A 17,805-nucleotide genomic window follows, 5' to 3' on the forward strand; every position below is an offset into this window, starting at 1 on the left:
GTCAGTTCCTGACAGTGGTTTTTTTTAAATGATGTATCTTGTTCTATAGTGAAAGATGAATCAATTTTTGAGTTTGATACACATTGTCTATTTTGCTGAATGGCGAGGCGAATGTAGAATTTAGACAAAGAATAAAGCATTATTCCGAAGAGTATTTAAGTTGTGGGTATGGGTGGTCCTTTACATTGCATTTAATTGTCATTAACTGTTCATGATAGCTGTTTTGAAATCTGGCTCTCATTAAGTGACTTGAAATGCTGTGTAAATTATTTTTAAATTGGGGGAAGGGAGTAAAAGAGTACCAGTAGAAAAAAGAAAAAAGGTAACTCACGTGGAGTTTCCTCGTGTTCCTGTAGAAACCTCTCCAGTATAATCCGGGCCATTAATGAGGGTGCGTAGTCCACCTTTACAAAACAGAAATAGAAAATTAAAACTGTCAAGGTCTGCAAGCAGTTGCTATTCTAATATTTTGTCAACACTGAAGATTAAGTCAATTTTAATCAACCACAGCAAGCACCATTCATTAAAATCTTCCCCACTCCTGGTGGCTTCCATCATAATAAAGTTATAACAAGTATGATCTGTGCTGTTGAAAAGAATAAATGGGTCAAATTTATTAAATGTAACATTGTGGCAAAAAGGATGGAAGGACTTGGAAATAGCATTCATCTAAAACAATGAAATGGGCTTCTCTCACCTCTCCTCCATTTTATACACTGGTTGGCCAGTATTATTTTTTATTCTAACCATTCTTCCTTTCCAATTATCTATATTTACATTGTTTTGAATGCAGTTTCAAACAAAAGTCCCCTTTGTTATTGACTGTTTTCAGAAACTGAATTAATGTCCTACCCATTAAAAATATGGATTTTACTGATTTTTTTTTTAATCTTTAAAGACTTAACTGAAATTTTGGTATAAGCTCTTTATGTATAAAACATCTTATTTAATGGAAGAAAAATATCCATACTACAGAAAATATTAATAATAAAAAGAACGGTAACAGTACCTGCACTATAAGATCACTGTCCTTAGGCTTCTCAGAAATGTTACTTAATCAATTTAGTTAATACAGAACCCAGAGAGGTAACTTTTTTTAAATAAAGGGTCAAACAGAAAACAGGGAACACACAATCCAAGTCATTTTAATTAACTAAAAATGCATCTATTCTTTTGGAAATGCATTTTCTTCTTTTTGGTTCTCCGATCTTTTATTAACCATTGATTTAATTTCACTAGAAAATTGGTGTGTGTTTTTCAAGAGTAATAATCCTCCCCTAAAACAAGTCTTTTTATCTTAGGTGTAAGATAGCAAATGTTCTTCAAATATTATCACCATGAATTTTTCTTGACAGGTTTTCAAGATCCGTATCCATACCAAAATTTTTTCTTGATTTAGTAACTAGACAAAAAGGCTGGCTTCATTTGTATGAACAGTTTTTTCAAATATGTATGTACTTGGATGCCCTTAAATTCCCCAAGTAGAAAGAAATGCTTTCCACGAAGCTGCTTATTCCTAGTAACCCACATCAGAGCTGACACATGAAAAATGGTGAAATTACTGAAGGTAGTCCAGCCTGAATAAGGACTACCTTATTAGTTCAGGTACTTGCATCTCCCTAATTTTCATATTAATCATGTGTCCATCTTTCTCTGAAATAGGGCCATCATGCTTCATGTCAGAATTTAGCATGTAAGTAAAATTCATAGTGCTTCAAATCTCAATTGAAAATATTTGTGAGGAGAGAACAGAATGACGGATCTTATTATTACCAACAAAGTAAGATTTCCTAAAATGTTCATTTTTAGCCTTGATATAGGAAAATTAGTATCAAGACATTTATAAAATCAATGACGGCCACATATAGTCCCTACCCCCAAATCAACAATAATGCAGTGTTCCTGTTTAAGAGAGCCGCTGTGCACTGTAATGTACCAATGTTATATATTTCTCATCAGTTTTTACAGTTCCCACTGATTAAATATATATTGACTCATAAAGCATTACCATCACATCAGTTGTCACCAGATGCAAGCATATGTCATTTAAGTATTAACTATCATATAAAAATGGCAGCTTGGTTGTATAGAAGCCATAATCTGGTACCAGTCATTCCCAAATTTCCCTAATGCATTAGCAGTCTCTCAGACTACAATGATCTCTGTACTAATCTGAAGCCAAAAAAAGAAGAAAAATCTTTAAGTAACTATTTCTTGTCTTTGGTTAAAAATTGTTACATGTTCACAGTAAATAACAGGTTTGTTGACATAGAAAATATGTGTTAGCGGGTTAAAATTTTCCACTCTTCTAGAAGATGGAAGTCGAGGTCAGCTAAATAAGCTAAGCTCATCAGAAATATCCATTAAAAATTCAAATGAATACAGACTGCTACTATATAAAATTTACGCCGTCAATATCATCTATAAAAATGAGCACCACATCACATTCTTTCTAGATGCCGTAACTAGAATGCTGTTGGCTCATTCTTGTTTTCATAAAGCACAATCACTAAAGCCTAGTAGTAAAATACCTCCCATTGGTAATAGAACTGATGCACAACAAACAAGTCTGGAGACATTTAAAAACCACCTTGCTCTAGAAATAGCAAAAAAAAAAAAAAAAAAAGAATAAAATACATGTTTTGCTAGGAGGAGAAGAGAAATGCATTCTATATGTTAAGTATCCTATCAGATGGTGTAGACATTGCCTAGACTATTAAAACCTTCTAGTAACTGATAGGTAATTGCTCATTTGCTGACTGTAGTGCTGTACAGCAGACAGGAGCGGTGAGAGAAGCCATCCTTCCTTGCTAATGTAACATGTAGAACTTGCTGCTATTGCAGCACTTAATGCTCACAGTACCGAGTCATCTTTAATGCAAACACACATTTTCTGCCTTGCTTCTATGTTTTCCATTATAATGCAACAGAAAACAGTATACATTTCATTCCATCCCTATGAGGTTTGCATAAGCAGTTCCAAGTCAGGCTAAATGTTGTATTGCTCTTATTATAGTGGATAAATATTTTAAAGTTTGCGAATTAAATATTTTATTTTATTTTTTTCAGTATGCTCCCTGCAACTATTATGAACTTCTTACAGTTTCTTCATTCATGGGAAATCTTTAGGGTTTCCTTTTTCAAATGTAAGACTATTATTGGATTTCCCAAACAGAAGCAGATCAGAGTGAACAAATAAAGTTGAACAAATCATTTTATACTTGGTGTTAATAAGAACAGTATGTTTCTTCATAAAAAGAGACTTTTCTATAAGGCATGCATATTTTATCATAATAAAAGTTTGCTAACAAAAAAAATGAATCGAGTAAATGTTACATCTTTAAGTATACAGTTTCTTCATTTTTATAATAGTTAACATAGATTTTCTTGGCATACATCTCTTTACTTGACACAGGTATTTCTCACACTAAATTAAGACAACGCATCCAAAGAAGAGCATGTCCTGAGCTGTTTGGTTGAAACTTCCCACAAAATAAGAAACCAAGAAGTTGTTTACACATTTGCCTCAAGAGAAGCAGACTAATTAGGTTAACTGATTTATTAATATATGAAGTTCTTTGTCCAATTATTAAAAGTACAAACAGACTAGGGAGCAATTTAAATGTCTAATGCACTCAAAATCTTTTTTTTTTCCCAAAGGTTAATTATAATTCTAAGCAAGGCTGCTCCAGATAGGCCCCTTAGGTTTTATGCAGGTTTAAATAAAATAATAACAATAACATTACCTCATTGGCCAGCTCCAGGAGCACTGGGGCAGCTCCATTTTCCCTTACTCCATCCAGGTACCTAGACAGGACAGAGCCAAATGGTAACGTGTGACAAGAAAAGGCCAGCATAGACTTGTCAGCATCCCCCGTGTGTACACGTTTCTCCTGGGCAAATGCCACACTCAACTCTAGTTAAAGCCTGCTACTGTCACAGGAAGGCACTGAAGGGAAAAGAGTAAGAAAACAACTTACCTCCAGGCCACCGGCACCTAATGGAAGCTGGAGGCAGGAGATGTGAATGAGCATATTGGCCTCCCCCGTTTTCACTTCCCAACATGCAAAGTGAACACAGAGGTGATCTGGGAAAAACTACCCCTATCCCTACCATCCTTCCTTTCTCCATACTACAACCACCTCATGGAAAGAAAGAAGTTCACGTATGATTTGAAAAAAGCATCCATGAACCCGTATTGCTTTTTCATTTACTTCTGTTTCATAGGACTGGGTGATACCTTATTTAGAAAAAAATGGGCCCTAGCCAGTTTTGCTCAGTGGTTAGGGCATTGGCCCGGGGACTGAGGGGTACCGAGTTCGATTCCCGCCAAGGGCACGTACCTCAGTTGCAGGCTCGATCCCTGGCCCTGGTCAGGGAGCGTGCAGGAGGCAACCAATCAACGTGTCTCTCTCACATCAATGTTTCTCTTTCTCTCTCTCTCTCCCTTCCACACTCTCTGAAAAGCAATGGAAAAAATATCCTCCAGTGAGGATTAGAAAAAAAGAAAAAAATGGAACACACTTGTCATCAGTGGGTCAGTACTTATTTAATAGGCAACATAAGCCATCATCTTATCTGCCCTGCATTTCTGTCACAACCTCCAGCCTCACCCCCTAACCCCAGTAAAAAACCAAAAATTTCCCAAATCTATCCCATACATGAAAGCCAAAGTGATTTTTTTAAACAAAAATTTGAATGTACCATTCTCCTCCTTAAAGCACTTCAAAGGCCCCACATTAAATATCAAAATTAAATTATAACCACTTAACAAGCTCTTGTAAGGCTCTTCAAAGTCTGGTTCCTCCCTACTCTATTTGGTGAGCCTCATTTCTAGTCACTGTTCCCCGCTCCAACCTTCACCTGGAGAACTCATGATTCTTCTTATATGTCACCCACTTCAATCCACCACAAACCAGAAGTAAGTTAAGTGTCCCCTATGCACAATCCAGGAGCACCTTGTACACCTTTCCATCATTTAACACACATACTGTATCTGCCTGGTTACTTGTCTACCTCAAACCCATCCCCCACTGTAAGGCTGAAAGCCCCATGAGAGTAGAGAAATTGTATTTTATTCAATTTATTAAGCCTAAAACAGTTCTTGGCTCATAATAGGTGATTATATTATATATTTTTTCTTTAATAAATGATTATATTATACATATATACTTTCTTTTATAAATTAAATAATTTTTAAAGCCTATTGGGCAATAAAATACAAGTAACTATGGACATTTGCTCTATAGTATATCGTTTGAGGGAATAAGTTAACAATATTTGTTCGATAGTAAAAATCAAAGTCAACAGACGAGGTTTTACAATAAAATGCTAGAAGCAGGTATTAACATATATTATTTCACAAATATGCTTATAAAGATGTATGATTTTCCTATAAAGCAAGTGAAAAAAAGCATATTATTCAAGCTGGGGAGAGTGTCAGGATCTTTACAACTTCAAAGTAATTCTAACAAGTCAATTTTCTATATATTGGAGCCTTTCTTGAATAAACTATTTCGGAGTGTCACTGGGAAATAAGCACTTCCAGAAGCAAGGGCGGGGGAAGCAAGTGTGGTTTAGAGAATGGTCTCTGGGAAATAGGTCAGCTCGGAACCTCCCATCGACATTCCCACTGCACTGGCAGTCCTGCTCCAGAAATGGCCAATCAGTTCATTCAAGACTAGCTCACTCGTGTGCCTGTAACCACCAAAAGTGCACGTTCATTAAGGACAGATTCTGGCTCAGAGTCATTAAGCCCATACTGATACTAGGATATTTTTACAACTTTCTACTCAACATTCATTTATCCCACAAATACTGAGAGCTGACTATGTGTGTGTTGGGCCTATTCCAGGTTCTGAAGCAACAGCAGAGCACAAAACTTCCATGGTTCCTGCCATCACAGAGATTACATTACAGTGGAGAGAGACAATGAAAAGACAGAGAAATAAATACATAGTATAATGATATATGCTGCAATAAAATGTAAGCTTAGATGGGTTGGTTAGGAAGTTCATCTCTAAGGAAGTGACACTGAGTAGAGAGACCTGCAAGAAGGAAAGTGGCGAGCCATGGGAGGAAGGGCGTGCCCGGCAAGATAACAGGATGCGTGAAGATCGGAAAGTGCTGGGGCGTCCGGGGACCAGGGAAGGCTCTAGCGTGACCACAGCAAAGTTTGTTAGAGTTGACTGGAAATAACAAGAGAGTAGCTGGACTCCAGACCACTGCTTCTACTAGAGAATTGCTGTTTTGAGTCCAAATTACATGGTTTCATGTAAACATGGCATCAATTGTTATCCTGGTCATGACCAATGGAACACTTCTATTAAGTTTAAAGTAACACAAGATGGTCAAACAATAATAATATCTCTATCTATACAGTTTATATAATATTTGAAGTATGTTCATACTTAATACAGCGGAAATTCCTAATTGCAAGCTTTAAAAAGCTTCCCAGTTGGTCATGTAGAGAAACCAAACCCCTGGGTACTGATGAAACCCATCTGGGCTCTCTTGGCTGGCAAGCAGTAAAGTTCTGAAACGGAATCCAGATCAACCAAGGTCTACTGAGGTGCCTTCATATGTTGAAAAGGGTAGAACTGCTTCTGAATGTATTTATTCATCTATTTCCCAACTATATCCTATAACACTTCAGGAAGTGCTAGGGAAAAGAAGTTAAAATTAATTTGAAGTTGTATTTGTCCTTTCTGAGAACTTTAATTGTCCCCCACATAAAGTGACAGATCAGGTTTATGCATATGTTTAGATATGCAATCAAAGAAGCATGCTAATTAGAGAAAATATTCAGTAAAGACATAATCAGATATTCCTAAACACCACCTTCTCTTCATCCTCAAAGCATACTACATAAATTTACAGTGCAGGCTTTTCACACGGTTTCTTTCTCCAGCTAGACTGGGAGCTCCTCGGGGTAGGGCTACACAAACACATGTTGAAACTCCATGCAACAGATCCTTAGCAAAGATCTGAATTACAATTTTGATGTAAAGGATGTGATCCTGAACAGTACATTCAGGTGACCTGGGCTATCTTCCTAATGCCTATTTGCCAATAAAAACTACTTTGCACAGAAGATATACATCACCCTCTAGCTTTGCCACAGGAGGACTAACAAGTATATGTCTTGAGGGTGAAACCATCCTGAAAAGATCTTCAGAGAAGGTCCATTTTACGTTTTTTTGAGTGCAAAAGATACATTAGCATCTAAGATTAAAACACTATGTAAAATTTTAAATATAAGGCAGTTATTTGGTCTTTAAAATTTTCATAACTATAATGGCAAAACTTAGAAAACCTACCAACTGAATGATCTAGATAAAGCTAATAAAGCTGGCCCACAGGCAGTGTGTGTTGGGGAGTAGGGAGGAAATGGGAGACAACATTTCTAAACTTCACTTTTGATAGGAACTTGCAAATCTGACCAATCTGTGAGTGTGTCTGTGCGCACGCACACATTTTATCAAGCATGTTTCCCGCTTGGAAATAAAATGCCATTAGTACAGTGGGAAAGAATAGAATTGTTTTCAAAATCAAAACTAGAGCTGTGACTATACATACACAACATACAGAACTGAAGAAATTTCTTCAATAATTCAAAAGTTTGAGAAAACATATCCTACTGATACTGAGATGCTATAAAGTTTCAGTTAACCAGGATGGAATCGCTTGTGGATTACATGGTTTTAAACACAGACTTTGAATTCTGAACTGAAACCATCTCAATGCTAGCAAGAATGCAGAGACTCAGGAATTCTCTAAAATTGCAACTAGGAAACCACTGTAACCTTCCTAGACAGTAAACTGGCAACATATAATAAAACCTTTAAGTGTTCATTGTTTGTACCAGTAATTACAGATATAGAAATATTAAGAAACTAATCCAAAATGCAAAGACTTGTGCATCAAAGTGCTTATCATAATATTATTTATAATATCAGAGCATTGGAAACGTGTGTTCAACAGAGGAATAATTTAGTAAATTATGATACTTTCACATGATGAAGTAATGCAATCAATAAAATGTTTACAAAAGGCTTTCTACAAAATAACATTATGTCATATACATTTCCCAAGTATAAAATTCAGGATTCACAACTGCATATGTAGTATGACCTCATCTGGGTAAAAATGGATTGACAAAAAACTAAAATAAAAATACCACAGCGGTTATCTCTGGGTGCCACAATTATGGGCTATTATTCATTCCTTTTTTAAATCATCAAAAATGTGCTTAATTTTCACAATAAGTGTGTATTGCTTTTATAAAAGCAAAATTTTAAAGAAATTGTTAACTTCATCAAAACGCTAAACTACGTTTTGATGCAGTACAATTTGCCTTTCTTTTAATCAGTTGGAAAACAAAAATCTTTCAAGGCCAGTTTGTTTACCTTAGAGAATACAGGGACATTCAACCTGCACGTTTGGAACCAGAGGCCTGTGAGGTCAATCCATCTGAGAGGTAACAACAGGGCCTGTCTCCAAGCACGGCGCAGGGCAGACAGTCCGGGGGCAGCCCGGGAGAGTGAGAAACCAGTCAGGCGGCTTTCCTACTGGTCTGCCCACTACAGCCTAACTTCACATTTTTGTTTCAGATTTCGTGTCTCCTCAAAATAACTGAGACTCTCACATTTCAATAAATGTAAGAAATACAAATACATTTCTGTGTTCTCATTATTAGCCACTCAACTGTTCTTTGAGTAACCATACAAAAAGGAAAGATTTTTATTTCTGGCCTAAACTACACAGATAATCCAATAAAGTATGTTCATACTTTAATAGTTCCATTAAGAAGTACATTTAATTAAGATTTTAAAAGGCAGCACTTAGAGATCTTAGAAATCATCTATTGACACAGCCTTTAAAAAAAGAGAAAACTGATTATCAGAGGGCAGGCCCACGGCCTCACAGCGGATCTCCAAATTCCTAGGAAATGCTTCCATTTCCTTCACTTCAGTTAAGAAGGCTTTAAAATCTGAACACAGAACCATACTTTCTAATGATGGCCTAAGACTACAGTTTTTACAAACAAGGATGTATTTTTGACATATAACTTTTCAGTCTTTCTTTGGAGGGACTGAATGCCAAAGCAGTTGTTGGCTTCACAGCACTTCAGGAGCCCTTCTTAACTTTATGTGTATGATTTAGGTTGTGACGTTAAACGTTATTTTCACTAGGGAGATTGTGACTTTTGAATAAATCAATTGAAACTTTACAAAGGTTTGTTGAGAGAGGAATTCTCCTAGAAACAAAACTTGTTTGTGTGTATGTGTGTGAACGCGCGCTTACGTATCTTTCTTTAACTGACACTACTGAAAACTGAATGAATCTTTTATCATATACAGCATAGTGTACAGTTTTTAAAAATTTTAACTTCAATAACTTTTCTTTCCAATAAACACTTCTAAATTTTTAAAAAATGACCTTACAAAAGCATGACACCAGTATTTTCTCTCTAGAGTAATTTCATTCACAAAATTTTCATGCATAAAAATCATTCATCTAAAATTAGTAGTGTCACTCTCACCTCAGAAAGGTTGATATGTCAATCTTAAGTGCAATAATTTAAGAGCATATTTCAAACAGTTTTCCTTTCCAATATGCTCTAAAATATTTAAGACACCAACAATTTCTAATGAAAACCATTACAATTTACCATTATAAATTATTCAGTCATATTACAAAGCCAATATCTTTTCAAAAGAGCTATTTAAAATATCCCATTTTAGAACAGAGTGTGACAACTATTTATAATAAGTTAGGCTGAAATTAAATATTTCATGGACACTGTGATGTTGATCTTAATACCCAAGATTTTCTTTTTAAAATACAAAACCCCTTTTAAAATGTGACAGTTATACATTGTTATATATCTCTGTATGTTCCTACTTGATATATGTCTCCCCCCCCCCGTAATTGCTAACCCAAAACCTAGGATGCAAAATATAATTGCAACAAAATTCAATCTTACTTTCTAATATACTTTTCAACTCGCAGATTTAAAGAAATAAACTAAGATTGGTTTGAGAACTTTCACACATACATGTAGATATATATACATATATATATATGAACATATGGATCTATATAAGACATGCACTTACAATAAGTTTCCAGGAGTCAACTGAGATTTCATAATATTGTAATGATTTCCTACATAGTATGTATACACACACTTAATCGAGACAATCTCACCATATTCTTTAAATCTACAAAACAAAGCATTCGAGAAATCATTTGAAAATATATTTGAAGTCTTAAATAACAGACTTAAAAAAAATGCTTTGGGATGTTACGTAGAAAATTAATTTAGTAATCTAATTTATTCATAATTATTATGACAATTAATAGGTACTATGATACCCTCTAGTGGGGCAGGAGGGTCATACCTCTGGTAGTAACTTTCAATCGCTTCTGAAGTATGATGTTTGGCATGTGTTCTCTTAATATGTTTCTGAAACAAAACAGAAAAGATCTCTATGTTGTGTCACAGATGAGGTTCAAGAACAAAAATGACGTATTTCTTCATCCCAACATCTAGCACCGAGGGCACCCTGAGTAGCAGTCTGGGGACTGTGGTGGTGGGAGGTCTTTTTCCTTCTACCCCATGAACCTACGCATTCTAATCTCCATTGCTTGGCTGGGACGTCTTCAGAGTGCACCACAAGGTACAGTACGTATGTAAAAGCCAACAGGGTCAGAGTAATTGAATCTAAATAAGTTTGCTTAGGGTTGCAGAGGGCAAAGAAAAACTCGTTCCCTTGAAAACCTTTGTATTAATTTTCCCTCAATTCAATTCCATCTAAGTCCTCGGCACTCGAGTTTTACAATCCAATTGCCATTTTTAACCGGGACGAACATTGCTTAAAAACAACTTATTTGAAAACTACAAAAAGTAATTCCATCGAGACTTGCCACTTGACTGACACCTGTCATCTCATGATAAATGACTCCATTTTCTGCCTCTCTTGCCTTCTGCCACTCCAGCAATGGTCATTTATCATCATCTCTGTCAGCAATGGAAAGCAGCACTGACAGTGCAAGTCAGCAAACATTTAGCACATGGAACCACGCAACACAGGGAAATTATTATTGTCAGAATAATAATGGTTTAGCATAATTTATTACAGGTCCACCAAATAAGCAAAGGCTAGATGTTATTAGACAGATGGATGGGTAGGCTTGGCAGGCCTCCACTGAGACGCAGGCGGTGCTTGATGTGGGAAGGAGAACATCCTCCAGCCCAATCAGAGAGCTGGCAGTTCAATTACAAAGAAATAAAGGGACATTCATCATTCAATTAGGCACCTGTCAGCCCTCACAAAGGAGAAAACTTCTAACCTGGTACTCCTGGGAGAAGATGCTCAGCAGAGTGGCCTGCGATTGACTGGAACAAATAAAAGAAGGACAAAGTTAATTACTGGAGTGCACGGCAAAGAAACAAAAGAGAAAGGAGCTTCAAAGGTAGGCCTGCTGCCCTGTAATCTAACAGAACACGGAAACGAGTGTGGAAAAGTTGTTCCAGATGAACACCTCAGACAAAGGCCTCCCGCTGCTGGGTCAAGGAGAGAGGGAAAGGGAAAGGGGGGAATGCGGATGGTCGCAAGGCCAAGGATCATATGATGCAGGTATTTTTTTAAACTTGACAATGATTGTAAATCAAATCCGTAGCATGCAGTGATGTTAAAAGGGACCAAACGCAGGTAAGGCTTATTTCCATTCATAGATGAGAGAGTTAAGCCCCACAAACAATAGGAGGTGCATGGTGCATTCCTTGGAAACATTCTGACGTGTATTTTGTTGGCAGGCAGGTATCCTCTTCTGTAGCTGTCTCAGATTCAGGGGGAACAACTTGGGTCTTCCCTAGAAGTAGCACAGAGACCACGGGAACATTCCCACTGATACTGTGTGCTTTGAAAATAGAAGCTCTCGCAGCAGGGAGCTGAGGTCCTTGACGTGAGTCATTCCCAGAGACTGCCTGCCATAAACTTTCATCTAGGACTCTGTGCCATGGCAAACACCTGCCAATGAGGCAACCTGGAAAACGTTCATCCCAGGTGGGGATTTTTCTCTCACAATTGTTAACATTTAAAAATGGAACAGAATATCTTCATCTCTAAAAAGCAATCAATGTCCTATTGTTACTCTCTTTTTGATGCCCCTCTGTAGACACAGTTACCTTATCATATCTTGAAGACAATGATCACTGATATATTTTCCTACTAAATGCTATCTGAACAAATTAGAGCGTTCATAATTTGACTGTTATAGTACTCTGAAGCACTGTGAATAATTTAAAAAATTTTCTATTCAAGAATGGAACCTCCTAAGCTCATCACAAGTAACTTGGGGAGTGCAAAATAAAAACAAGGACAGTGTATTTCTTTATTCACTATCTCATTTTTTATCATTTTCTGTATTCCATCATATTTGGCTTCTAACCCCTTTCTACTCTTATCAGATTACAAAAAGTAGGTTAAAGACACACATAAATGTTTACTGCAGAGAACAATGATTACTAAAGGATGGTTTCAGTAACTGAAAAGGACTGAGGAATTAGTGACAACAATTACAAATTCATTACAGTCCAATTTCTCCAATTTCCCTTTAAAAATGGAAACCATCTTTAAAGAGCCAATTTTATATATCAAATCTTAATATTATGCCTGGCTTGCCTAAGCTTCACGTGCAAATCACATACCTGGTAGGGTCGTAGACAACCATCTTAAAAAATGGTAAAATTATGCTCAAATCTTTGTAAGCCACTGAATAAGTCAATACATTAGATACTTTTGTGTAATAAGTGGAGCCCCTCCTCATTGTAAAGCAAAATATATTTATGTTAACATAAATATTTATAGTAGATAAAATATCTGTCTCAATGTGTCAAAAAATATGATGGGAAAAAATGTGCTTGTAATGCTCTAGTCGGGGACCAATGACTAGAGAGGAGGAAACTAAACTGTGAATTAAAAAAAAGTAATTGTTGGTGCCCAGAATGGTAAGGCTAGATGAGATAATGTCATTAGCCAGGAAATGTCTTTAAATTGCTTAGAATTCAGCTAAAACTGTGGACAGAGACTATGGAGCAACCCATTCTCTCAGTGGCCAAGAGGATTAGAGAGAAAGTTCCAGCTTACCCTGGGAGTACAAACTGGCTAGACCTAAAATGAAAAAGAGTTGCTTCACACGGTAACAACAGAAAGACACACCTGGGTCCCAAATGCTTTGGGTTTGGTCGACTAGACAAAGCTTCGGGGAACTAAATGACCCCTGAGGGTAGTCTGCCAGTCCACCTATCCCCTGATCCGGTATGTGCTCTGCTTACAGAAGAGGGTTCTGAACAAGCCTCCCACGTAAAGAGCAGGAGAGCAGTTATAGTGCAACTAAGATGTTGACTCCAGTGCATATTATTTGCTTCTTTCTTCCAGTGTGTTAATTCTGAGAAGGTCAACCTTGAATACCACAGTCAATCAATCAGCAGTGTTCACTAAGTATCTACAATGTCCTAAGGTCATGGGTATGGAAAACTGTCACGTCAAAATAAAAAATTAAATGAGGTGGACAGGAACTGACTTAGACGAAACTTTCAACATACATGCACAACGGTCCCCTGCCCCCAAATTACAACACTGTCATGTATTCATATATTTTTTAGGGATCTGGTGAAATAAATCATACCCTGAAATCTCACATATTTCAAGACCGCACTGGCTCTGGATCATCTATCTGTCACTTAGCATGTAAATTTTCATATTAAAAAATACAGTCACTTAATTTGCACAAACGCCCAATATATTATTAAAACCTCTTCAAAAATCAGTTTCATGTTTTTTTTCCCATGCTACCCTCCCAGATTACATTTCACCCCATGTCTGAGAAAGGAGAAACTGGGAGGAGCCCTAGAATAGCTATGTAAAACCTTGCCCGAGGCATGTGGCAAATGGCTGCACGGAGCAGCAGCAGCCATGTTGCAGCAATGAGAAAACAAGCATGAGGTCAAAGCCTACACACTGAGGGCAGTGGGACAGAAAATGGAAAGAGCCCAGGTCCTTAAGGAAGGACGCTACTGAACTGCTCAAGGGACCACAAATTGAACTGACCAGCCTCCACACTTCTTTTGAGTAATAACACTTTTTTTTTAAACCCTCAAAAACAAAGGAATAAAACTGCCCAGGTTTCTAAGTGTCCTGGTAAAGAGGTGCTCCATCAAGATGGCATGTGTTTGAGATGTAACACATGAAAAGGGTTGTCCGTTTTTACACTTTCTAAAATCTCTTCTTAGCTGGCAGCTACTAGGCTTCCTTAAAATTGTTCCTCTCTCTGTCACTGCATCACTAAGTTGATGTGCCTAGAGATCATAAATTTGGTGCATATGATTTTCCCATACAGATTTTAAACACTGAGGGGGTACTATTTACCCTCATTTTATATTGCATTCAGGTATGTCAAACAGGCAAAAAAACAGTTCCCTATATATTTAACTCAACGCGTCCCCAAACCCATCCAGCTAAGGCACTCAGTAACCTGAAGATTAGAGAAAATCAGGGTTGGGTGGGTGCAGCACAGACTAGGAGCAGAGCTCAGCATACACTCAGTTGCAACATTCATATGAAAGGCAAGTCCTCATGCTCCCAGGTGGAGACTTAAAACATAAAATCTTAAGGAAGAAGATAGCACGCATTTTATGGCCTTCCTTTTCCCAAGTACCAAACCTCTGAAAAGGACTGTAAAGAAGTAAAACCGTGATTTAATTTTCAAGCTCCTTTTGCTACAGAATCTAGGAAGCATAAATGTCCACGCTCTGGTGGGCTCAAAATTATCTGAGCACAATGAGTATTCTTTCTGGGACTCGGGAGCAGCAATTAAAGGGAGATAAGGCAGGATACTCCTACAAAGCATTGGGCTTGGAGACCTCACAGTTATAAGGCACAAAAAACCTCTCTAAATCTGTGAAGGATACAAGGGAACACTGGCTCTCTGTGGTTACTGATTCAGAGTACTGGTCAAGGAAGGTTTTCTATTAAATAAATATACCTACCCTCCAGTACAACCCCCACCTTCCTCATACACACACCTATATGTAAATTTGAAACACAGAGCCTTTTCCCCCATCAAAATAAAAATGGAATTCAATAAAAGAGCAAGACTTGGTACAATACCATTAACTTTACATTTTTTTTAGGAACGTACAATGCACAGTGGAAAGGATATGGGAAATTATTGTGCAGAAGAAAGGAAAGTTAATTAAACTAAATTCAAGAAATAGAGAAAAAATTATCCATCATACCTCCCCCTGCCCCCATTTCTTCTTTCTAATTTCCAACTTCATATCAAGGATGCCAACTACAATTTATGCCTAATCATAGCAAATATTGCCATAAATGACTATACAGATGACAGCATTGAGTTTAGTAGTAATCAACTATCAAACAAATTCTTAGCCAAGCCAGGTGTGGCTCAGTGGCTGAGCATCAACCTAGGATCCAGGAGATTGTGGTTTGATTCCCGGTCAGGCACATGCCTGGGTTTGGGCTCGATCCCCAGCGAGGGGCATGCAGGAGACAACCGATCAATGACTCATCATTGATGTTTCTATCTCTCTCTTTCCCTCTCCCTTCCCTTCTCTGAAATCAATAAAGATATATTAAAAAAAAATTCTTAAAAGGTATACTTATGTTGTATAAAGGAAAAAAGCAGTGACTGTCACAAGTACTTAATTAGTTTTGCTAAGAAATGTAAGTTACATGCAAAACAGCCCTACAATAAGAACCAAGATTTATATTCTTTATTTTACCCTCAAAAGCCCTCTAAGGTAGGTACTATTATTGTCCTTATTTTAAAGATGAAGAAATGAAGGGAAAAAAGTTAAGTAAAATACACAATTAAAGAGCTAGGATTAGCAGTAGAGCTAGACATTAAAATCCATATCCAACTCCAAAACCCAAACTCTTAACCCCAATGCTAATGTGCTTTGCTAACAGTTCCCAGAAATCAGTTCTGCACATCATGTGTACTAATAGCCCTGCTTGAGCATTTATATGTTACATTACACTTCAAATAACCCTGAAAGGTGAGCATTGTTGGGGTTTTGATAGAAAATTGAAGCCACAGGAGGTCTAGCATTTTAATCAAATTCCATGGCCTTAGACAATAATCCCTTTTCAAAAAAAATCAAATTACAGTTTTCCTTTACTTAACTACATAAAAATGCTGTTCTTTTTTAGTGTGTTGAAAGGTAAAGGAACTACTGACTACAGGAAACAGTCATGGATTAAAAATTGTTGGGTAATTTCCAAGATGCTCCCTGCAGCTAAGGTATATTTTGTTAACAACCATACCATTGCCTGAAGTGTCTCTTATGTGAATGCACGCGTGTCTTTTGCTCAAATGCTATTTACTGCATATAAAGCAGCTTTAAATCTTTCTCTGAACACCACAGGTATAAGCCCAATCAATCTTCTCTATAGATGACAATACCCTCTACAGATGTTAATTTTATTATATAATATTTAATAAAGAGTTTCCTAGTTATAAAACAGTACATATTCTGTATAAAATCCAGGGATGTGCACTGTTAGCATTCTGGTGTATATCCTTCCTTTGTTTTCACTCCATGTCTGGCGTGTGTGAGTTCTGTGTGAGCCTGCCTATAGACAAACACAAATTTTTTAAATTACAAGTGTTTTAACATACTTTTTGTAACATGTCTTTATTGCATATTAACATTTATCCATACCATTACATATTACTCTTTTTAAATGATTTTTATTGTGAATAAGATATCTTTTTAAAAAAATGGAACAAATGTACAGCCAAACGAATATACAAAAAACAAGACCATGTAACCACTTAGGTGAACAAACAGAACACTGCTGGCACCCCAAAAGAAACTCTGATCACCACCTGCTCTCACAAATGAATCTGATCTTAATGTTAACTGCTTTCCTGCTTTTTTCTTTTTATTGTTTTACCACCCCAATATGTATCCCTAAATTCTATAGGTTAGCTTTGCCTGTTTGTAAATCTCAAATTAATGGAAGCACACAGTGTGTGCTCCTTTGTATCCGGCTTCTTTCACTCAGCATGTCTGGGAGAGTCACCCAAGGTAATTTAAGTGCAGTTATTTTCATTGCCATATAGTATACTATTGTATAAGTGTACGCCACATTTATGATGAACCCCTGAACCCAGCCTATGGCTAATGACAATAATGCTGCTGTGAACACTCCTGCATGTGTCTGTCTCTTGGTGTACAGGTGTACACATCTGTGATAGGTACAAATGTAGAAGTAGAGTTCAGTGTCATCTGACATGCAAGTCTCTAGCTGCAGTAGATACTATCAATTTTTCAAAGTGTTTATAACAATCTTAAACTCCCAGCAACACTAAAGGGGAGTTCCCATTGCTGAACAACCTCATTGCACTTTCTCTGAGTCCAGGTTGCCTTTTCGTGTCCTTTGTGGTGCCATTTGAAGTGCAGAAGTCTTTTATTTTGATAAAAATCCAATACATCAATTAATTTTTATTATCGGTATTTTTTGTATGTCTTGTGTGTCTTTTCTACAAAATCTTTGTTTACCAACAGTCATAAAGATATTTTCATACATTTCTTTTAGAAGCTTAAGAGTGTTAGCTTTTATATTTAGGCTTATGATCTATCTTGAATTAATTTTGTACAATTTCTCACAGTTTTTGTTGTGTTTTTTTTTTTTTTAAACATTATCTTTATTGATTTCAGAGAAGGAAAGGAGAGGGAGAGAGAGAGATAGAAACATCAATGATGAG

At 36.8% G+C, this 17,805-nt stretch overlaps 1 protein-coding gene across 1 annotated transcript in view; it reads right to left on the reverse strand.

The window, feature by feature from the left end:
• CDIN1 (CDAN1 interacting nuclease 1) overlaps positions 1–17,805 on the reverse strand; it is a 203,322-nt gene that overhangs the window by 143,389 nt on the left and 42,128 nt on the right. Inside the window, exons 2-5 of the mRNA XM_016220412.2 lie at positions 11,359–11,404; positions 10,407–10,471; positions 3,747–3,807; positions 332–404 (exon numbers count right to left, since the gene is read on the reverse strand). Of these exons, the coding sequence (XP_016075898.1) occupies positions 332–404; positions 3,747–3,807; positions 10,407–10,471; positions 11,359–11,404 (245 nt within the window). The remainder of the gene's footprint in view (positions 1–331; positions 405–3,746; positions 3,808–10,406; positions 10,472–11,358; positions 11,405–17,805) is intronic.

The sequence above is a fragment of the Miniopterus natalensis genome, chromosome 1, assembly GCF_054644295.1.
Source record: "Miniopterus natalensis isolate mMinNat1 chromosome 1, mMinNat1.hap1, whole genome shotgun sequence".
NCBI classification, from domain to species: domain Eukaryota; kingdom Metazoa; phylum Chordata; class Mammalia; order Chiroptera; family Miniopteridae; genus Miniopterus; species Miniopterus natalensis.